The sequence below is a fragment of the Pezoporus occidentalis genome, unplaced genomic scaffold (genome assembly GCF_034315485.1).
Source record: "Pezoporus occidentalis ecotype Australia unplaced genomic scaffold, CSIRO_AGI_Poc_V1 ctg27, whole genome shotgun sequence".
In the NCBI taxonomy this organism is placed as follows: Eukaryota; Metazoa; Chordata; class Aves; order Psittaciformes; family Psittacidae; genus Pezoporus; species Pezoporus occidentalis.
In genome coordinates, this window is record NW_026914611.1 from 10,134,431 (window position 1) to 10,158,133 (window position 23,703).

The 23,703-nt window shown below is 38.4% G+C and overlaps 1 protein-coding gene across 8 annotated transcripts in view; it reads right to left on the reverse strand.

Moving 5' to 3' along the window:
* Positions 1-23,703, reverse strand: part of FGF14 (fibroblast growth factor 14) — a 399,242-nt gene that overhangs the window by 127,824 nt on the left and 247,715 nt on the right. Inside the window, exon 1 of one of the 8 annotated variants that reach the window (XM_062624694.1) lies at positions 11,280-12,062. The exons of 6 other annotated variants lie outside the window; for them this stretch is intronic. In XM_062624694.1, coding sequence (XP_062480678.1) covers positions 11,280-11,472 — 193 coding nt within the window. In that variant the 5' untranslated portion in view covers positions 11,473-12,062. Of the gene's footprint in view, positions 1-11,279; positions 12,063-23,703 lie in introns of those variants that run through there. One more of the 8 variants, XM_062624692.1, reaches the window with a different exon arrangement.

The following is a 23,703-nucleotide window of genomic DNA, read 5'->3' on the forward strand; positions in this document are numbered from 1 at the left end:
TGCAAGTGGAGAGTTTTAGTAATTCAGATCCTGAATTTTTGACTACATTATCCGTAACAAACTTTGAATACGACCTGCCCACTGACACCCAATGACCTAGAAAGCTACACCAGTAATTTAACAGAAATATTTGCTTATGCCACTGGTTTATTTCAACTATTGCATTTGCAACATAAAACCCACCCATTCATTTCAACCATTACATTTGCAACAAAAAACCAAGGGTGATTGATTGATTAAATTGCACTGAGTATGATAAACTGCCCTCAGATGGTTATTGGCTTGATCTAGCCACTTTGTCATCACAAAACCAAGACACAAATGTATACTCACACCTTAGTTTAACTACAACCAGATTATTCAGGCTTAACTTACACTGATTTTAGCAGCTTTTAACTGTATGGAAAACCTGATGGGTCTTTGTTTCTCTCTTGTCAATGGAGACACACTTTTGAGACAAAAAAAAATGTCTGAGAGTGTTGATAATAAGGAGAGAAATACACAGCATGGCTAATGGGAACGACTTTGGTTTTCTTTCTTTCTGTGTAATTTGGAGTTAATTGTCTACAGTCATATTCACTGTTTCCCAAGAAAGATGGCTGCTTCCTAGTAATGTTCAGGGTTTTCTAAATGCCGTAATTTAGGTAAACATCAACCACCTACTCGTTTTGACTTATTTACATGCATAACTCATTTGCTCATTTTATACTGAACTCACAACAGAATACTTTTTATATAGAGCATTAGATATAAATTTCACAAAGATTTCCACAATCATGGGCACTACATCAAAAGATGTGGTTTTGGGGTAGTAACATCACAACCTCATAGCTGTTTAGCACATACAAGCTATTTACTTAGACAACAGAATTTAATGAATAAATTTACATCTACAAAATGCTAAATTTCTCAATTGTACACAAACTGCTTTACTGCTGGAATTCAAAATGTTTTATCTTTCTTAGATATTGCCAAAAAAATAAACAAACAAACAAAAAAAAACCACCCCCCCAAAAAAAAAACAAAACCTGGAGCAAGTATCTCACTTGATTTAGCAAAAGTCTATGGTCACAAGAACTAGAATGACAATTATTTTTACTTTGCCAGAAGACTAAAATATAACGGGAAGCAATAATGAAATGGGATTTACAAATCTAATGCCTGGAAGAGTTCAGCCATAAACTAATCTCTGCATAAAACCATCTTCAGAGGGGAAAAAAAAAAAAAGTTAAAACAAAGGGTAAAAAAGGTTCACAGAGTTTAGATCTTTATTTAAAGAAGCCAAAACTATGCTAGTATGGAAGTTAAGACTATGGTCTTAATTTTTTAGTATTTATTGAAAAAGGTTTAAATAATCTGTGCACCAGACTGCTTGGAGTTTGTTCTAAGCACAAAACTTGAATACCAAGAAAAAGCCCTTCAGATGAGAAAATAGCTTGCTCTGTAGTGAGAAAAAAGGTGATGAGGTATATTCACTATTAATAATTTTCTAATGAGTTCCTTAGGAAGAACATATATATTTTTAAGTCCTTAAAACATACACAAAATAAGTTAAATAATATTTGCTAAAAACAACAAAGGTTTACATGTCATAGTTTACAGACTACCTGCATCAGCAGGGATCAGTCTCTCAACTTTTTAACCCCAGGAATAATTTTCTACTAAAAAAAATTTCTAAAGTATCCTGTGGTATTTTACAATTAGTCCTACTTCTTGGCACAGCCGTGATCTAAGGTAATTGACAAAACAATGAAAAGGAACTAATTCATTATTAATTTTTTGTGTGCTCCTACACAAGAAAAGGAATAGACAACCATACTTAGGTCTTCATCCCGTACCCATACCTCTGTTTGCTTAAGGGCAAGTTTGTGCAGTCTTCAGGAATGATGACAAAGTAATACACCTAGGTACAAGGCTGGAGGTGGACACAAGTGGAGCCTTGTTAAAATTCAAAAAGCTTTAGCAAAGCCATTCCTTCCATGCAAGCTTCTTTCCAGTGTCATAGAAAGAGATTCCATAGTTGATAGAATCTTGGTTTTGTTGGCGTAAATAACACAGTTTAAAATGCTGTTTGGAACAAAATATTACACATTTCATATGTGTCTGTTCTGATAACAAAGAAGGAACTGTTCTGATTACACAGCAAGAAAAGTGAAGGAGGAAAATAGAGCAATGAAGTTTAAGAGTACATTTATTTCATAGTCACTGGTATACAGATTACAGTACCAAATTTTTCAACTCATCAGAATTTCATATGAAGAGATACAAACCACTAATTAACGTAGAGGAATTCAAGTCTCAGTTATACATAAACTACACAGATGAAAATGAGAGGAGCATCTGTTTAAACTGGAATATTCACAATGCATAAAGCAGCAAGTGTGTGAACAACTGAACGTTCAGTAAGTGGTGTAAGATTCTGGATCAGTTAGGAACTACAGTCCATGAACTAGAGAGTCTAGGTTACAAGGAAGTGTAGCTGGAGAAAAACATTACTTCATCAAATTTATGAACGTACCAATTTGCTATAAGACTTCTTAAAAACAAAATGGAGAAGGAATAATCACGGATTAAACCCCAAATAAATTAAAAAAAAAAATAAAATACCTATTTTATTTACACTCTAACAAACAGACTACTCTTTCTGAATTACCAATAAACTTCACACACCTTGTTCTACCCACAAAAATGAAGTCTGCTGTATGAAAACTGTTACACATTTGGAAAGAAAATATAAGTATTTACTGAAATAGACTTCTTGTTGGAGAAGTACTCACTGTTTCATTAGAGAATATACATTTTTATACAAGAGCACTAACATGATCTGTATGTCACAGATACGTAATGTTTTCATACAGGTAGGTTTATGTAAACTATAAATTTAGCACTTAGAATCACAGAAGGCTTAAATAAATAGCTACCTTTCAAAGACAGCCTTCTTTCACACTACAGAGTACTACAGTAAAAGCATAGTAATTTTAGTAAAAAAACAACTTCCATTGCTCTAGTTTTATACAGTAAGTAAGGAAAACAGTCTCTCAGAGAGTAAAGATTCTCATCAAAACCAAACCAGAAATACCTGCATTAAGGGAGACACTGCTAGTAGCTCCCACCTCTAGGCTCACAGTTCCACAAGAATCTCTAATGTAAAGAAACCTGCTGACCTTTTCTTAAGCTTGACATACCTGTTGTTGCTGAGTGATACTGAAATTCAGTAACAAAAATGCCTTGAGGCTGGAAAAATGTCTTTTGATTAGGACATAAAATTCCACTCAAGTTTATCTGTATAATGAAACATTAAATAAATGGAGACTAACGTAAAAAATTACTCCTTAATTTCTCTCTTTTGACTTTTTTTTTCTTACTTTAGAACAAAACCCAACCCAGCACTGGAACTAGATGCTTTATGGGGCCAGAATTCAGAGTAGCAAAGCAGGAGCAGCAACACCTGCACTCAACATATGGGATACATCTTGGAATTTGCAAAATAAAGCAGAAAGTGCAGGCTTTGCAATGGAAATGATAATTAAGAAGCAATTCTTATTTTTGCCTTTAAAAAAATATTTCTACAGAGAGAAAAATACTGTGTGCTTGTATTTCATAATACTGTATTATTCTGACATGAAATAAAATGCTTGATTTTGTATTTTAAATAAATCCTGAGTTCCATCATCCATTTACACTGATTACTGTCAATCAGCAGTTCAATCTTGGTTCAATTTTCAGCAGTTTTATAGCACAGGAACTCCAGTGCCTTTCAAAAGTTCTATACCTGGGCAAGCGATTTGAATCAAGACCACAGATTTAATAAAATTGTTTAGTTACATCTTAGAGATTATACTTTATATCCTAGAGAAAAGATATACTTCACATTCCTATTTCAGTCAGCATTCTCTAGCTTCGCTTATGAAAATCTTACTGACCAACCGATATCATGTTTATTAGCTTTTTCTCGCCATTTTACAAAATTGCAAACTGGGATCCTGAAAACCTTGAGGAAACAAAGGTTTCTGTAAGTTTTTTCAACATAGTTCATCTATTTAAATTTTATATTAACATTTTGCCATTTACTTCTTTCAATCTTATATTAGCTTTTCTTTGAAACACCAGAACTCTCCATCTTCTTCAGGAATATACTTATTTAAAGAAATGTAGATTTAAGTAATGTCACCTATTTCTGGAGATACTGAAATCATGTATAGTTTGTAACATAGAATCAGAACCTGAGAATCCTGGACTCGACTCTTGCCCATCTCTAACTTGATGTAGTTATATCTTCCTATATCATGGCACCAAAAGCAGCAAGTTTCTTTCTTTGCAGCAGGAAAGGGTGTATTCTCTCATTCTCAGGCTCACAGGAAAATATAGTGGAAGATCTAAACTTAAGCTCATCAAGTTATCTGATTTATCTAATCGAAATGAAAAACTAAACCCCTAATGTACAGAAATGTTATAGTCTCCAATGCAATTAGAGCAGGTTGCTAATTTTAGATCATAATAAAGACATTCAGAGCTTTACTAATTTTCTCATCTTTCTCTACCATAGAATGTAGTATCATATATTCATTCTCTTTTCACACCATTCAGTGTATGGCAGAACATAGGATCTCAATTAGCACTAACTCTTAGGAACAAAAATGTACCAGTTTCAAGGGGTTTCAGAAAAAACTGATAGCACAGTAAGAGTACATGCCATTGGGGTTTATCTTCCTATCACTAATATTTGCCTGAGGTAGAAAGGAACTTACATATGACCACGCAAGACAGGCCTCCACTTACTCATTCTGAAAAATGGGTATCCACAGTTGCGTATCTTTAAATTTCTACATTATGCTTACATTCTAAATCAAAAGATTTTAACAGCAAATTTTTCTGTAAGAAACTTTTTGAGTGTTAGCTCCATATTAAAATTAATTACTGCTCCTTATAAGCTACTGACTTCAAAATTCATTATTTTAAGCACTCATTTTAGTTTAATTCAAAGTAACAGCCTGAAATACCCTAAAAAAATTACATCTATTAAAAGATTATATATTATTAAAAGACAGAATTCTGTCTTTAAATGCAGCATAAAAACTTGAGCTTGCCTATAACATTTCTATTGCTACATCACCATGAATCAGAAGCCAACTGTAATCTCCCTTAATATCTCTATTAACCAAATAATTTAGTTCTACAATACGTTTAATAGATACAATAACTGATACACCTTACAAAAAATATCATTATATGTGGACAGAATCTGCCTGAACTTTGGGGATCCAATAAGATCACTTGAGACTTAAGAGTTAATTTGCTAATGAGTTAGATCACCAATTACCTAGTGAAGACAGTGTAAAGCTATGTTTGCATAGCCCTCATGTCTCGGTATTAGGGTCAGAGTTTTTTAATCTCTTTATCGATGATCTGGATGAGGGCATTAGCTGCACCTTCAATGAATTTGCAGACACCACCAAGTTGGGTGGAGTGTTGATCTGCTGAAGGATAGGAAGGCTCTGCAGAGGGATCTGGACAGACTGGATCGATGGGCTGTGGCCAGCGGTACAAGATTGAACAAGGCAAAGTGCTGCAACCTGCATTTGAGCCGCAACAACCCCATGCAACAATACATGCTTGGGACAGAGTGGCTGGAAAGCTGCTTGGCAGAAAAGGACCTGGGGGTGCTGACTGATGGCTACCGAACAGGCACCCAAGAAGGCCAACAGCATCCTGGCTTGTATCAGAGTAGCCAGCAGGACTATGGAAATGATCTTCACCCTGTACTCGGCACTGGTGAGACTGCACCTCAAATAATGTGTTCGGTTCTGGGCCCCTCACTACAAGAGAGGTATTGAGGTGCTGGCATGGGTCCAGTGAGCTGGGAGCTGGTGAACAGTCTGGCGCGCAAGTGTGATGAGGAATGGCTGAGGGAACTGGGGTTGTTTAGTCTGGAGCAGAGAAGGCTCAGGGGGGACATTATCACTTTCTACAACTACCTGAAAGGAGGCTGCAGTGAGTTGGGTGTCAAGTCCCTTCTCCCAGTTAACAAGTGGTATAGGTCAGGAGGTAATATCCTCAAGCTGCACCAGGGCAGGTTTACATTTGATATTAGAAAAAATTACTCACAGAGAGGCACTGGAACAGGCTGCCCAGGGCAGTGGTAGAATCACCATCCCTGGAAGTGTTCAAAAACCATGTAGATGAGGCCCTCAGTGACACGGTTTACTGCTGGACTTGGCAGTCCTGGAGTAAAGGTTGGCCTTGATGATCTTAAATGTCTTTTCCAATCTAGTTGATTCAATGATTCTATATAGGAAAAATGAAATTTGGGTTCCTTCAATTTCACATATCTTCCAGATATGCAAACTTCCTGAGGTAAATAAATGTAAACCGCTGCTTATCAGGAAGAAAGAATTCACCAAAAACCCTGAACAACACACTACTTGGTAGACAAAACAAGCAAGGAATTCCAGCCAAGACAGCTGTTAAGCCTTTGAGAAATTTCAAAGAAATTTTAACTTGCAACTAGTACCAAATATAGAATATTTAGAAAGTACAAGTTAAAATACCTACTGCTCTCTGAAGTTATCTGATCTCTGATTTCTACTTTTAGCACAATATTTTAAGGTATACAACGGCTGTAGTTAAGTTTTTCTGCTCACTTTAGATTAAAATAGAAGATATTCTGAAATAACGTTGGTATAGCACTACGTATACATTAAATGCCCACTATTTTATCACCCCTGCTTGAGATATTTCTAAAAATCAATAGTCCCAAAATTATGTTACTGTTTTAAAGTTATTTTTTCCCCATTTCCTCTCAAAACCATCTACTTTATTACTTTTAGAGCCACTAAGACCAGTTCAGAGAATTATATTCCATCCATTATTACATTTCTTTTTAAAGCTTCCCTTCAGCAAGCACAGGGTCTATATGAAATAGTGAATGCATGGGAAAGAAAACTTGACACTGAATCTAGAAAACCATATGTTCAAAAATAATTTTTCAATATGCTTAGAATGTTTTATATAAGATACAGCATATTTACACATTTTCTATTTGTGATGATCATGCAGTCCTTTGAACAGATTAGCAGCAATGAAGGAAAAATTTTGAAAGATTAACATTTCCTGTATGCACTGTTAAGACTGGGTTTATAGTTCCAAAAAGGTTGTGGGTTAAACAATTTTATCTGAAGACAAGTAATGGAGAATAAGCAACTCCAGTTCAACGTCCAGAAAAATAGAAGATGGTCTTACACCTGGGCAATGCAAAAGCTGTGGGCTTTAGTGAGCTGCTAAGAAGAATTAATTCTGAGGACAGTCACAAAGGAAAAAAGCACAGCTATGGGTTTGGGTCCACTGAAACTCTGAACAAGCCAGATCATTCAAGACTGGAGCTAACTGACTGGGATTCAATGCAGTTTCTTAGGCTTCAGGAAATGAGGCATGTACACCCGTGTGCACAGATCTCCATTTCAGTTCCACTTAGACCATTCCACAAGTAGGGGAACTAAAAACTACTTAAGGCACAGAATTATCTTACATCTGAGATTATGGGCCACTCCCATGTCTGCCACAAAACATTAGCCAATAAACTGAGGAGTTTTCCAAAAATGCTTTCTTTGGAGAATTAAATTACCTTCGTAGATGTAAAAAAATCTAATCAGTGCATTTTCTGAACATACTCCCTAGGTCTTCTCTTTCTCATAAATATTAATGTACAAAATCAGAGGCCAAGTCATTCCAAAATTCATACACTCTTATGTATAAATTTAGAAGTCTTAATGTGGTATTAGCACACAGAAACGGTAAACATCACACTTGGTTTTTAATACATTTAAATGTTGAGTATTTTCCAGTAGAACACTCCCAAGGGACCTAATTAACCAAATGATGATTTTTCACATTAGCAAAGAAGCTAGGTATGTAGAGGAAAATACAGGCTAAGAAGTTTGAATATGCACTAGTGATAAGCATATGTTTTAATCTCTGCTCAGTGTAGTTGCATGATGAGAAGAACTGACATTTATTTTCTTCTTTTTACGGGGTGGCCCTGGGTTATATAAGGTTATTTCACATGAAGACTCAAAATCTCATCTGTCAATTCTCCCATTTGTGATTATATTAACATAAATTAAACCATTATAACTGAACAACCTCTAAGCCAGGAGAGGATGATTCATAATTAATTGATGTCTGGCATCAGTGTCAGGAAAGATCTTGGCTTTATGGCTAGCTGGAAATTAATGACAGTTATTTCTTTATCAGACGACAGGTAGAATAAAATAAAGATGAAAGAAATTTGAAGTATCAAAATACTAAACAATACAAATCAGAGCTGCCCAGTAAATGAAAATGGTTTCATTCACCCAATAGCAAATCAGATAAGTCTCCCACAGAAATCACTCTGACAATCTGATTCTTTAACCAAAGTTTTAGAAAAACTGTTTAAAACTACTATTCTATCTGCCATTGAACCAATACATAAGCAATGACAAATACTACCCTTTACCCTGAGTGAGCTCATGGATGTATCTTTAATGCTACCCTTTCAAAATGTTAAGTCTCCCAAAACACAGTACTACTGATATTTTAGTATGCCCCTAAAGGAAGGACCATGAACAAAAAATTAGTCACAATGACAGAAAGCTTTTGTATTCAGTTGAGGATACATATGACTTTAGCACGTTATTCCTTGTAATTTCATTTTTTCACAAATAAATCACACTGAATGTGAACAGTACTAACAGGCATTTTTAAGAGTTTAAAAATGAAAAATATTTTTAGAAGTTTGCTAACATGTTGGTAACTGTTCATAGACTGTGTATATCTATCTCATTAATGTACACATGTATGTGCAAGAGTAAGTGATTTTCATTTAAAAAGCAGTATCATTAGTTTTTGCTGCTTCACTATTTCAAAGACATTAAGACACTTATTTTTCCTATGTAAGAACAAAGTAAAACACTTTTTTATTTAATAAGAAATACAGTCTAGCTTTTATTGCTGTACATAACAAATATTTTACATATACTTCTACTCTTCTATTGAATTATACAAGAATGCTACGGATGGTTTGTCAGATCTCGATTAGCTCATTTTTCACAATGCTCTCATGACACTATATCATTTACACAAGGTTTATTTGTCAAAATCCCATAGCACCTTTCTGACAGCAGATGTTTTGAAATGCATCCTATTTTGCTTGGCAAAGGCTTATTTTAATGGGTTTTACAGTATGATTTCAGTGAAGAATTCAGTGTTGATTTAACTCAGTTTCAGAAAAATAAAAAGATTCATAAATGTTCATTCTGTAACTCATATAAGGCACTTTTAAAGCAACCAGCCTTATAAAATGAGGGTTTTTTTCCAAATAATCATTCACTCTAAATTATTCCGCATAAGTCCTTTATGTAATGACTTCTGCTTGTTTCTTTGTTTTTCCCTCCTAAATAGCATGCAACTTTGAATCCACAGGTAGTTTATGTACCACTTTACTCATCAGGAATATACGCAGCAAAAGATACAATGGATTTTTCTTTCAGCAGGAATTCTTACGGATGAGCATAATTCTGAGACCTTAATGTAAATCAATGGATAAATTATCACAATGTCTCCATTTGAAGGATTCTTCAAATAACAAACTTGGGGGGTCTAGTGCTGCAGACTGTACAAGTAAATAGCCCTTTTCCTGATTATTCTTACTGAAATCACGTGTAGCAGTGGTATGGGTTAACAGCTGAGATATATTTTAATCTAGTTTTCTTATTCAAGAATGTCACAAAGTACTTTACGAAAAATGAATGAATGAGGAAGGCTGAGTTCATGAGTCTCTTTAAAGCCTCTTCCTACCTAAGAAAATGTTTGGCATTTTGGTCCTGTGAGACAGTCTTCTCCTCCTCAAACCATTATATAGTCAAATACAGAGTTTTTCCCCAAATAAGGCTGCACAGGTGGTCGAGAACAATTGTTCAGTTAGCAAATCCCCCTCAACTAGTTTTCACGAATAAGTATCACGTGTAAATTCACTATCATAAACCAAGTACTCTATTACCTGTTTGAGCACACATGCAGACTAAAAAGAAGCCACCATAGGTTTTTGCCACTGATATTTTCTCACTCGTCTTCCCTATACCACAGTACTACCTAAGAATGGCAAGATTTGGCTTGCACTAGGAGTTACAAGAAACAATCCTTACAGCAATAAAGTCATGTAAAAATAAAATTGCATGGAATTTGTCATTTATGCTATTTCAAGTGTAAAGCATGGCAAAAAGCAGGATTAATCAGGACAGATCACTGATTATGCTTCTTAAAATTATCTTCTGACCAAACCTGGAGAGTAGCTATAGTATACATACCAAACTACAACACATGGTGGCATTCTTCAGTGTAACAGGGTTGCTTGTACTTCACCACTGACTTGTAGGTATTAGCCAGGTTTTGAGTGATACTTAACTATTTCACTCTTCATCATACAATCCCTTTGTTCCAAAACTACTTGTTTTCTGAGGATGAGTACAAGGTAAGTCACCAATATTTCTGAACGCTGTTAAATATCGAGTTCACTACCACAAAATAAAAAGAAAATAAAAATAGAGAAGTCACTGCAGTATCATTTAACTCCTTTTATTTCTAGGGTTCTAATACAAAGTGCTGGATAAAATGCTGTCACCATGGTACTAGTTTAAGCCATCTCCGATGACTACCAGCCATCTACACCAAAGAACTGCCTGCTAAACTTGTGGGTGTTTATGAAGAGGGCCTTGACCTGGGCATTCACAGGGATGACAAGCAGCTCTCCTACTGCTGCCGGCTGTGCCGGTGACTAGGGAGTCACCGGGACCCTGCACCATGGCCAGGCTGCACCTGCTAAAGAGAAGCGGGCAAGCCACAGTCCCCAGGCGCCGAGCACTTAAAAACCCTTCCACACTGTGAGCTCTTTGTCCTTTAAACAGAAACACTGGCGAGACGGGGACACATGGGCAGAGCTCCCGCCACGCCGGCTGCCTGACCCGGCGGTCTCTCTACCCCGGCGCCCGCCTGCCGCGATCACCACCCAAGCCCCAGGGCGGGGCGGCAGCCCAGTCACCAGGCAGGCGGGCGGTCCCGACCGACGGCCGTGCCCCCAGAGCCCTTCGCCCGCCGGCAGGGACCGCGAGCCGCCCGCCGGCAGGAGCAGCGGTTACCGCCTCCCGCCGCGGCGGCGCCCGGCCCGGGAAGTTTCTCGCCACAGGTTGCCCTCTCCCGCCCGCCTCCCCCGGACCCCGCGGGCGGGCCCGGCCACAGGGACGCACCTTGGCGCCGCAACCGCCGCTTCTTGAGCCCGAAGATGCGGACCTTGGAGAAAATGTCCACCAGGTTGCCATTGCAGAGCCCGCGGTTCTTGCTAGGGCTATTCCGCCTCCTGCTGGCCGAGGGCCGGTCCCAGTGCTGCTCCCTCGCCTGCCGCTTCTGCCGGATCAAGCCGCTGGCGATGGCCGCTGCCATGGCTGCTCGCCGGCTCGCCCACGGGCAGCGGGGAGGGCGGCGGCGGGGCTCAGCCCCGGCGGGGACCCATCCCCGGGGGCGCGGGCGAGCGGGAGCCTTCTCCGGGCCGAGGCGCGGCTACAGCGGGTCACTCCCGCCCTGCGGCCCGCAGGAGCTGCCGCCGCCAACGCGGGTCACCGCATGGGTGCCCCGCCGCCGCTCCCGCCGTGTCCCGGCGCAGGACCACCTGCTTGGGTGGCGGGTGTCCGCGGGCTGGCTGGTGGCGCCGAGCAAAGCGGGACGAGCGGGACTCGGGGCAGAGCCGCGCCCGGTCAGGGCGGGTCGGGTCGAGCCCGACCGGCAGCGTCGCCTCCCGGGATTGCCCCTCAGCCCCGCGCCGCCGCCTGCTCGCCTGGCGCTGCCATCGCCGCGGCCGGGGCGGCTACCGCCGCCTGTTCCAGGCTCCCGCCTGATGATTGCCAAGTGCTTCAGAAATCAGCATCTGGAGAGAGCAATCTTCTTCTCCGGGGAGAGCTGTAATCACGGCTCTTCAGTCCCACCCCGCTCCAGCCTCCCCTACACACGCACGCACACACACAGAGATGCACGCACCGCTGGAGCTTATTTTGTCCTCCCCAAGGCGAGGGGCGGCGAGGGTGCCAGGGGTGGAGGAGGGACGGGGGACAGGCAGGAGAATAAAGCAAAGGGGGGCGAGGGGCGGAGGAAAGAGGTGCTGCTGAAGCGGTTCTCTGGTGGGAAGGAGCGGGTTCCCGGCGGATCCGCCGAAAGCTGCCTCTGCGCTCTCTCAGCTTTCGGGATTGATTCGTACTGGGCTCCCGCCCCGCGGCTCACGGCCCTCCCCGGCCATGCTTCTTCGCACCAGCTCCCTGCCGCCTTTGCCGCCGAGCCTGCGGTGATGCCGGAACCTGTCCCCGTTCCCGACCGGGGAAGCTGTGGGGCAGAAGAGGGAGGGCGATGGGGAACCCGCCCGTCTGCCCCTCCTCGCCCCACGCCTCGGTACCGGTCGGGGCATGGAGGTGTAGTCCGGCGGGAGAGGGGTTCCTGCTGCATGCGGAGGTGTTAAGAGCCCTGAGGAGCACTCACACGTACGAGGCGGAGGGTACTTTCCACCCAAACCAAGACGCGATCTTTCGGAAGAGAAGGTTATTGCACCAGTACACTTTTACCTCGGAATGCTAACTGGTTTCCGAGGTTTCAGAACCACCAAAAGAATTCCACTACCAAAAGGGCACCCACAAACAGCCGCAGTAGATAGATTTATCTATCACCAACACTTTACTGTGAGGGTGGTGAGGCACAGGAACAGGTTACCCGGAGAATCTGGGAATGCTCCACCCCTGGAAGTGTTCAAGGCTAGTTGCATGGGGCTTTGGAGCATTTGACTAAGCCCCAGCCAAGCTCGCTAGACACAGAATGCCTAAGGGGTCTCTGCCCCAAGAAGTCTCTGCCCCCAAGGAGTCCGCAATATGCTGCAGATAATAAATACCATATAAAATATGATATTCCATCTCTTTCCATTCATCTTTTCTGTTGGGTCTTCTCCCTTTTCAAACAAGGGGTCAATGTTTTCTGGATTTACTTTCTGCCAGGGCAATGGTTAAACTTCCTGAAGTTGCAACTAATCAGAGGCAAGTAGAAAAAGGAAGCCAGCAGCTACACAGAAAAAAAAAATGCAGGGTTATCCTATAAGGAAGGACAGATGCTCACACAGGGAAATATCATGTAATAAATATCTAACTTTAATAATGTTTTAAGAATACTCTAATTTCTTATTAGATGGTTCTTTAGAGAAAACAGACTTTGAAGTGTAAATATCTATCCAGCATAATTCACTGCTTTGCAATGCAGAAACTCCTAGGAAAGTGTAAGTTCTTGTTTCAGCAGAGGCTTCAGCATCTCCAGTACTGACCTTTATTTCCCTAAATCCTTTAATCTATAAACGGCTATTTTTATAAGGAGGGCAAAAGTGTATGGTGGGAACTCCCTTATACAGGGATTTTGTATTAATGCTAGACCAACTAGGAGCAGAACATGCACAATCGGATCTGGATAATACATTTTAATTCTATTTAAGAGTGTCTCTAAAGAGATTCAGCTAAAACCCATTGGATTTTCTATCTGGTGATTTTTACAGAGCAGCAATTCCCTTACAACAGTAACAATTACCTTAACTAATGTAATTAGACAGTGAGGTGGGTTTTCTTATTTACATTACACTGTTACAGTTTTGCATACTGCTTCTTTTCCTTACTTCCCAACAGCAGACAAGACATGGTGTTGCCTTCTTTAAGTGTCCTCAAGACAGAAGCCCTTCTCCAAATGCTGTCCCAGTGGGTCCCCCAACCCCATCCCTGGTCCTGTCCCTGGTCCTTGTCCCAGTACTGGCTGTTCATGCCCGATGGACAGCTGAGCAGAGGCTGGATAAATGTGGCTCTGGGACCTCCCCTGCCACTAGAGGAAGAGGTGACAGGACACAGCCCAATGGCTCCTACTCAACCTATCTCCAAACAAAGGAATGAATGAGAGGGAGTAGAGTGAAATAAAGGCCAATCCTCCACTGTCTTTAATTTTTAAGGGAATTTAGGAGAGGAATACCTACAGCCCTAACTTTTGCACAAGAAACTCTCCACAAAGATGTAGGTTCCACATTTCCTTTCACTGGAAGGGCCTCTTTATATTATCCAATCATGCTATGCACTATATACTATCTACTACTATTGTTCCCTTTCCTTAGTTTCCTTCAAATACTGGGCCTTTGCCAAAGTGCATTGACATTCCTCAATATTATGATTCTCAGGGTGATAGTAAAGAAAGGAAAGAATGAAGGTGAAAATGGGCAGGATGCCTATAGACAAGAGAAAATGTGATTCTTACTCCAGAGATCAAAAACAATAGCTTTCTCCTTGCATCTCAGAAATGCAGAGCAGTTGTTTACAGTTCGAGGTTTTGCAAAGAAAACTCAAGAGAGCCATCTGCTGTCTTAACCTGTGATAAAATGTGTGCAGTTCCAGTCAAAGTGAAGGTTCTGCTAACAGATGGTTTGTACAAGTATGAATATATCGGCTACCTTAAAGACTAGTGACTGCATGAGTTTATACATTCAGGACAAATGGAAATATCTTAGCTTTAACTTTTGGAACAGTATGACAGAATTTTATTTCTGAGTAACAAAACTCAGGATATGAAAACAAACGATTAAAAGCAAAAGAGGGGGAGAAGTGATTTTCAATACTTTCTGTTTTCCCATCTGTTCATTTCTAACTGCTAATTTATTATTATTATTATTATTCAGGAGTTTTCTAAACCAAAAGCATTTCAGAATATTTAAAATTACTTGCTTGAATTAATTTTGGAGGAAAACACTCAACAGATATAAAGTGTGCATAAAATGCTTTATTGTATACTAGGGTATCAAACCTTATTATCCTAAATTTATTTTTTTTCTGTATTACTGGGGACAAGCCACATTCTGTTTCATCTAATTTAAAATGTAAATTGCAGTGTGGTATTTTCAAACATCAAAGGTCAATATTAAAATGTACACTGCTAATATTTGTGTATATACATGTAATAGTGACACATAAAATACTTTTATAAGGGCTTCCATGATGAAAAATGAGATTTTATGCTTTATATTCTAGCCTAACTTAGATCTATAGGCTACAAAGTTTACAGAATCAGAAATGTAATCCTTATGGTTTAAAGAATTGTGTTTGCTGGCTTGTTTTATTGTGTTTGGGGTTTGTTTTCATTATTATTTGTGTATTTTAATATTTTTTTTCTCCCACTTGTATGTTTTGCATTAGGTTGGAAAGAGTTACAAGCTACAGAGTCATTTTTGGTCAGCACAGATATGAAAACCCTACAAACTTCATCAACAATTTCATAAGACATAAAAATGTCTTTCTACAGGTACACACATACACACACTCCACCCACATTTTCTCCTCCCAGATATCTTGAACCTATTCTTTATATTAAAACCAAATCAGATCAAACCCTAAGACAAATATCCCAGGAAGATGTGTGCTATAGTTGCAAACAAAGTTAATACCTTACTCCTTAAAACTCCATTCAAACTTCAAAGGCTATTCTAGGAGTAAAAGTACCAATTTAGGCATAACAGTTGCAAGGTATGCTTAAGAGTACATCTGGGCCACTGGGAGCATTTAATGTCATTCTAAGCAGAGATGTCTCAGCAGTGAAAAAATACTTGTTTATAAATTCTGATGGATACATTTAATCAACATTCTGGTGCTTTTGATAAGACATCAGACTGATTACCAAAGGGCTTTTGTCAGCTAAGGTTGTGGTTCTGAACATCTGTTGGTACTGATCAAAAATTTATTGAAGGTTGCTGGTAATTTGGAGGACCGTAATTCAAGTGTCTGAATTCAATTTATGTACTCAGACACCTCCACTCCCACAAAACTGCCTCAAAAATGGTTATTCATATAACTACAAACTAATACTTGTGCAAGGCACACAGTTTGTACATATGGCGGGGGGATGTTGTTGGTAAGAAATAATAGTAACTTGCAGTTCTCTATTTAATTTTCTTGGGACACAAAGAGCTATAACTTTACAACTTGAAGGAGATGAGAGAAATATAATCTATGGCTTACTCTGCAGGTTGGTAAGGGTTCAGAGTTAAAAAAAAATAAGCTAGAAAAACACGTGAACATAAAAGGTCATTTTTTTTCATACGAGTATGAACATACTAAAACATGGGTGAGAAATTCTTTTCCATATAGTTTATGTGCATTCTGTGCTTATTGTAAGAGTAGTATGGTTATGCAAGGAGCTTTTTTAAGTTAGGTCAGTTTTACATGTTATCCTATGTTGTTACGGATATAATTCTCCTTATAAGTTGTTAACTTCTCAGAAGACAATGCACTGTGAAGCACTGTAATTTAAAATCCTTACCACCCTGAACACTTGATGCTGGTTGATTAAACTTTGATGAGCATTAGGAACAAAATTTGTTAAACATACTAATATAGTTGACAGAATTTGGGTATCTATACTTTCACACTTTCTCCATCAAAAGCACTCAGCTTTCAGTCTCAACATTCACAATGCACTCAAGGAGGCAAAGTCATACCTACTGAAACTGTTGACTACTTAGACCTTCTATGTATTCAGTATATTTTAATAGGTATGACTTTGGCTCCTTGAGTGTATTGTGTTAAGGTGAATCCCTTTAAATAAGATTAAAGTAAGTTTCCAGTATGTTGTTTGAAGAACTGCACGTATTTTAGCTTCACAGGTTTTGGTCCTGCTAAACTTCATGTATCTGAGTCGTAAGAAGAACTATTAAAACGTAATTAGAATATATGTAAGAATAAATTAATCTGCCATGCAAGGAAGTCCTACCTCAGGTTACTAGTTATGCAGAGAACTATCAACGTCACCATTACTAGACATAAAATCTAAGGAAGTATAAATGTCTATGCCCACTCAGAGCCAATGTGTTAGTGCAGTATTTGTTCTACATTGACTGGTGACATCTTTTACACATTATCTGGAATATGTCGGCAACTGGAAGGACTGAGTACCTCTGCACTAGTAAGGATTCAGCTTCATTCAGGGAACTGAATTAAATTGCCTTGTAGATGAGCAATAGGACAGAACCAAATAGATATTGTCTTATTTAAAAATTACATAGTTCTTAAATTGCTTGGATTTGCTTTTGATTTTTTTTGGCTTTGCTTTTCTTCTTGCCTTCCAATGCTAAATTGCAGTGGTTATACTGCTGTAACAAGTCTCATGAATAATGAATGCTGTGTCAAGGAAAATCCCTGTTTTAATTGCTTCAAGTTTAATTTTCAGTTTTATTGGCTAACTCTTCATTCTTCAACAGGGAAAAGGAAAGTGTGTGGAGATTCTCATGCTATTTTTAACAATCAATATTTCAGAAACATAAGACACATAATTACATCTCCTAACTTTTAACACACCTCCTGTGATATCTTTCATGACTCTTCTTAGTTTTCATTCTGTCGTCCTCTGCTTCTGATACTCCTTTTGAGACCAGCTGAACAAAAAAAATCAGCTGAATTGACAGGAGAATCTGAAGAGCACACACATCATATGAGGCTCTCCAGGACAGCTCACCTAGGCCCAAACTTAACTCCCAAGTCTCTTTCAAACAACAGTTAGCAACAATGAAAAAAACCTAAGAAGTATCAAGATCACTTTCAGGGACAAATCCATAAAAGTAATTAAAAATGAAATACATCGTGGATTCAGCAGAGACATACACATGTATGATTTTAACTTTAAAAATCAAATAATCACCTTGAAGAGAGATTCTTAATTACCAGTGAGAGAAATACATAGCCATGTATTTTGTTCCCACTGAAGCTAATAGCAGATGTGCCACCAGAGTGCTTCAGACAAGGCTCTAGTGACACAAGCCAGAACCACGACTGTTATCAAAGAAAAACACACACCCCCGTCCCCCCCAGTCTCTAGTCCACACAGATGCACAGAGCAGTTTAAGATTTAGAGACCTAAAAACAGCAAGGAGAGCTTTTTCATTAATATGCACAGCTTAAAACAACATCTGTTGCAATTGCTTATCTAGCCACAGCAGGTCTTTTCTGTTTTTCCCGTCTTCGGAAACATGCAACAGACTTCCCTATTATTCTCCCAAGTAACTGAAAATCCCTGTAACGTGAGTCTGCTGAATTTTGTTCTGCAGCAACAAAAGGAACGCCATTCCTGAAAAATTTGCTTTCTGCAGTGACCTTCCTCTGGGGTCAGTGCAGTTGGCAGAGCATGATAACATGTCAGCTGTTACACCTGCTTGGTATAGTAGTAGGGCTTCCTACTCCCAGAACAGAAAAATAGTTATGGAGGTTGCAGTGAACTCACTTGCAGTCTCCTCATTGGAAACATCACAAATATTATCCTAAACACAAATTGATTTTTGCTGCACACGTTCTAGAATAAAACATGGCTTATAGAAAAGTAGCCATCAATATGAAAATTTCTTAAGTGTAAGGAGAAAAGCCCTCAGATCTGTGGATAACAGTGATTTAGGGAATATTTAGCAGCATACACATAGGGGATTGTTCCTTTCGTAGACTTTAACATTACATCACAATATTTAATGTCTTACACAAGTAAAACTATATAGGCCAAGCTTATTGACTTTTTCTGAAGTCCCCCAAAATATTAATTTTAAATCTTTATATAAGGGCCTCTTGCTTTCCTCAGAACAGATATGAAAACATATGAAAATGTGAGAAAAAATGTGTTATATTTCTGGACTTTAACAAGGGAGGTGTTGGATTTTGTCATCTCACATAAACCCTGTAGAAAAAGCACGTTATATCCATTACAATAAAATGCTGAACAGAGAAGACAGGATGAGCAGAGACATACGTAAATTACTAGCTTGAGAAGCAGGAGGATGATTCCCTTCAAAATACATTCTATAATCCTGTAAGTATAGAAAGTGATTTTCACCAGTGACAGGAAGGACTGGAACATGACTGCCTGCGCACTTGCATGCACACACACACACACATGTCCACAATACCGTTTTGTGGTGGAAGAAAGCATAAAAGGCACTCCCTAGCAAATAATTTAGAAAAAGGTAGTCTGCTATCATCTAACCTAAAATTTGGCAGCATAATTAATTTGGCAAGCAAACTTCTCAATAGTCATCTGTCTTTGTTTACAATTCTGCTGTTTTCAAATAACTTTGTTTTGCAATCCATCTGATGTTATTTTGAAGACATTTGTAAGGAAAAAAAGAAAAAAGCCCTGAAACCTAAAATCCTGTTCTTTACTTTTTCTGGGTACTGCTCACCAGGGAAAGGTAAATCTCTGAAGGGAGAAAAAGTAGATATAGGACAATGCTAGCTAATGACTCATTCATCCATAGGGTAAGCCTTGATCTCCTCTGAGATCTCTTCATACAGGAATGTCCCTTCATTTGAGGTTCAGAAACAACTAATGATCTCTGAAAAAAGCCACATGAGGTGTTTCCCTCTTTCCAATCAAACAGAAAATCCAGTGGATTGCCTACTACTTCTATTGAATGGAGAAAATTTACGACAGATATAAACATCTGGAAAAAAACAAGTGTGCTTTAGCTTCTTTTTACTTAATCTAGATAATAAAACATGATAATCCAGTTTGCATTAGGACAGGAAGTGTCTTTTCCTTTTTTCTCCTTTTCTTCTAAATCTTTCTTTCACTATTTTCTTTGCAACAAATGCAAAAAAAAAATCAAAACAAAGAGCCACCCCCCCAAAAAAAACAAAAAAAACAAAATAACCCACCCCACCCAAAAACAAAACCCACCAGAAAAACATTGATTAACTTTTTAGATACTAGGTTTTTATTCCTCTTCTCTTTTGACAGTCTACTTCATCTCTAGTTTCATCATTACCAGTGGCAACTGCTATATCAAGCTGCATATTTCCATTTTATTTCCTCCCCAATAGAAACATTAATTTATTCTATGCTTCATTTATATGTTAAAAAAAATCTAGCAAAGCAAGCAACAAATGCTTTGGCCTAAAAAAAAAAAAAAAAATTAAGAACTTCTACTTGCATAGATTAGAAAACCAAGACAAAGTTCATAGACTTTTTCTACATTTTTCTTTATTTTGAAGATGTGACAGTTAGAATGTAATGAATACTATAATTACTTTCGAGTCCTGAAAAAATACTGCAATACCTGCTCATATTACTGTTCTGATAGTCCTGGCTATTAGTTCAAATACTACCATTTATTATTAGCAATAATAGCATGAATACTCCTGACATAGTGACCTGATTTTTAACACAGTTCTACAAGCTTAAATTATTAAATATCTCACAGTCAAAAGTTAACTCATCAAAACCTTTCAACAGAATGTTGGTTTAATGTGCAGTGCAGTTATCTGATTTGCCAGCAGTGGACACTGTTACTCTAGTTATCCACAGATACATTGACTGGAGAATAACTTGCAACACATACTGGTAAATTTTTCTTTTATTACTTGAACTGCTGTGAGAACTTGGGGTTATTTGTATCAGACAAAGGCTGAGTAAAATTGAATGGTAGAAATATTTTTCAACATCTGTGTGATAGCGGATAGTCCCTTTCTTTAAAAATACTCTTATTTTAAAATAGCTTTATGAAAAACAGAGACTTATTCACATGGGACTGCTTTTTTTTTTTTTTTTTTCTTGATAGTCACTTCAAGTCATAAAAGAGGTGTTCTGATGCAAAAAATGAAATTATTTTTGTTCCTCTTTTTCACAGAATGATGGCTATGGCAATAAACTGTACATCTTTTGCCATGCTTCTATAAAAATTACAAATAATGAAATCAGCAAGGTAAAAAATTCTAAACAGGCTATTTACTTCAGTAGCCTGTACACTTTGTTGAATAATATAATTGATCATCATTTTCAAAGGACATGTTTTACTCACTAATACTTTTACAGGCACTTTGAAGTTAAGCTGAAGTGTAAATTTTTGGTTAGGATTAAAAAACAGATAGCTATAAGACCAACACAGAGAGCTACAAAAGGATTATCTAGGAAGAGAGTTTCCATTAATCTTAGAAACAGAAACAAAATAGAAGCATTTAAGAAAAGCAATGCACAGGTTTAATCACAGATAATAAATATTAACTTCTTAGACAAAGCTACAAGAGTTACAGCAATCACCTTCTAATCTCATTAAATTCCCCATTAAATTCCCATCAGTCTAATACTATTATATAAATGCAGTTTTCATGCAAGAATGCATAGTATCTTAGTTGCATAACGCTTGTTGTCTGGCTAACACAGCTGAAAACTTACAAATGGGACCTAACATGTACTGTTGCAAATACACGTACACAGGACACCCAAGAGGGCTATCAGCTATGCTTTTTGTCATGTGAAAAGTCAGTTGCAGGCTGGTTTGTTTTGTTTTTTGTTTTTTCTTTCTCTCTTTGCTGTTCACCTTAATTAGTAAATTGATACTACTTATGGTGCAGTCTGGCCATGCAGAGCTGGCAAAGTTGCAGGTGAAGTGAGGAGAGGGTCATGCCTTCATCAGGGGTAGGATAGTCACAGATTAACCTAAGACTTGTGAAATTGCTCCCCAAGAGCTGGGAACTTTGGAAAAGTTGTGTGAGGTCTAGCTTCTAGCTGTCTGTATTTCAGCATTTGAGAGCCTTGAGCATCCACTGAGTCAATGATTCCTGTTCACAGCCTCTTATTATCTGGATAAAAGTGACTTAGAAGCCATCAGTGAGTGCATGAATCCAGCCAAAGCAGAACAGTTGGACTAGACTGAGAGACTGCTGAAACCACATTCCAGCCAAAACAGCTCTTAGACCTGCTCAGCCTTGAACACAGGTAGGCAGAACACTGTCCCTTCGCAAATATTGTTTATACCAAGCCACCCACCTTGAAACTGAACTTGCTACTGGTGTACAGCATTGCTATTCAGACTCAATGCTTTGGGAATCATTAGTTACCAGAAGTCTCCAAGTATCCCTTGTATTGCCCTTCAGGTAAGTCTCATGTTTTAAAAAAACAAAAACAAAACCAAAACCCAAATACAAATTTTTCACCGAGTCTCAAAGATATTTGACTTATTTTCAGACTTCAGTTTAAGCACTACAGAGACTGGCTTTAGCTACAGATGTAGGGAGGAAGAGCTAAATTAATACCAGGAAACAGCTTGATGAGTGGAAGCTCTCTTTGATGCAATCCAAACTGTGCTCTGTAAATAACAAGTGAGTGGTTCTGGCTATGCTAGGCTGATAAGGAAGAACAGAAGTCATTAGAAATGGAATATACTGGCAGCCAAACTGCTGTGAACCGTAGCTCTTTGACTAATATTCCTTCTCTAGAGATGAAGCAATTCTTTCTAGGGCTTAAAGACTCAAGTATAAACAACCTACACATCATCATTTATTAGGGGAAAAAAAATTGTTTAGCATTCAGTTTTACTCATGAGGAATGAGGTACTGTACCATGCTGTAGTATCACTCATATAAGTAAGGTTTTAATGGTTTTGTTTATGGTTGTGTTGCGTAATAATGCCTGGATACTACTCACGTTTTTAAATTGACTGCCACAACCTTGGGTACAGGTAGGTCAACTTCCCCTAGAAATCAATTTTTATTATTTTTAATCCCCTAATTAAAAACAAACAAATAAACAAAAAAAAAAAACCCAAACAACAAAACAAACAGCTGTCTCTCAGTATGTTGTACAATAGCTCTTCAGTATCATTTCATTTGAAAAACAGCATCTTGCAGATCAGCTTTCTCATTATTTCAAGATTTGGCCCACACCTAAAGGAATTTGCCTGCTTAACACTGATGAAGGGAAAACAAAGATAAAGCACTATGATCTGAAATTAAGATATTTTATAATTTCCATTATCTGTTACCATAATCTGCATATCCCTTTGTAGTTTTATGCAAGTTTTTGCAAACATGTAAAAAATATGTTTATAAATATCAAGCAATGAAACTCCTATTTATTAAAAATACGAATTTTCTAAATTGAAAGCATGTAAATGATCAATTAATTTACTAAAACCTGTCTCTTTTTTTAGTGTACACTAGTTTAGGTTGAAAGGGACCTCTGGAAGTCCCTTTACAAGAGATTTTGGGAATCAGAAATCTGTGCATGCAGACCTGTATCTAAACAGAAAATAGCTATTTCTAAATCTGCTTTTTTTTTGCTTTTTTTTTTTCCAAGACAGAAGAACACATCTGGTTTACAACAGGATCTTTTAATTGAAAATGTGTGCAAAAGGATTAAACATATTTTATTTGATAAGCTTTCAGAGCATGATTTATTTCTGAAAATACTTACGATCAGAAGACAGCACATTTAAAAATGTGGTGCTGTTGCCAAGTTAAACCTTGATTGTGTCTTACATGCTTCACATGACATTTTCTGAAGCATATGATTTTCTGAAGCACAGACAACTTTATAACATACTTCCAGTGCCTAAAGGGTCTACAAGGAATCTGGAGAGGGACTTTTTACAAGGCCATGTAGTGATCAGAGAAGGGGGAATGGTTTTAAACTGAAAGAGGGGATATTTAGATTAGACATTAGGGAGAAGTTCTTTACTGTGAGAGTAGTGAGACAGTGGAACAAGTTGCTCAAAGAAGTGGTAAATGCTCCATCCCTGGCAATGTTCAAGGCTAGGCTGGATGTAGCCTTGGACAACATGGCCTAGGGTGAGGCGTCCCTGCCCATGGCAGG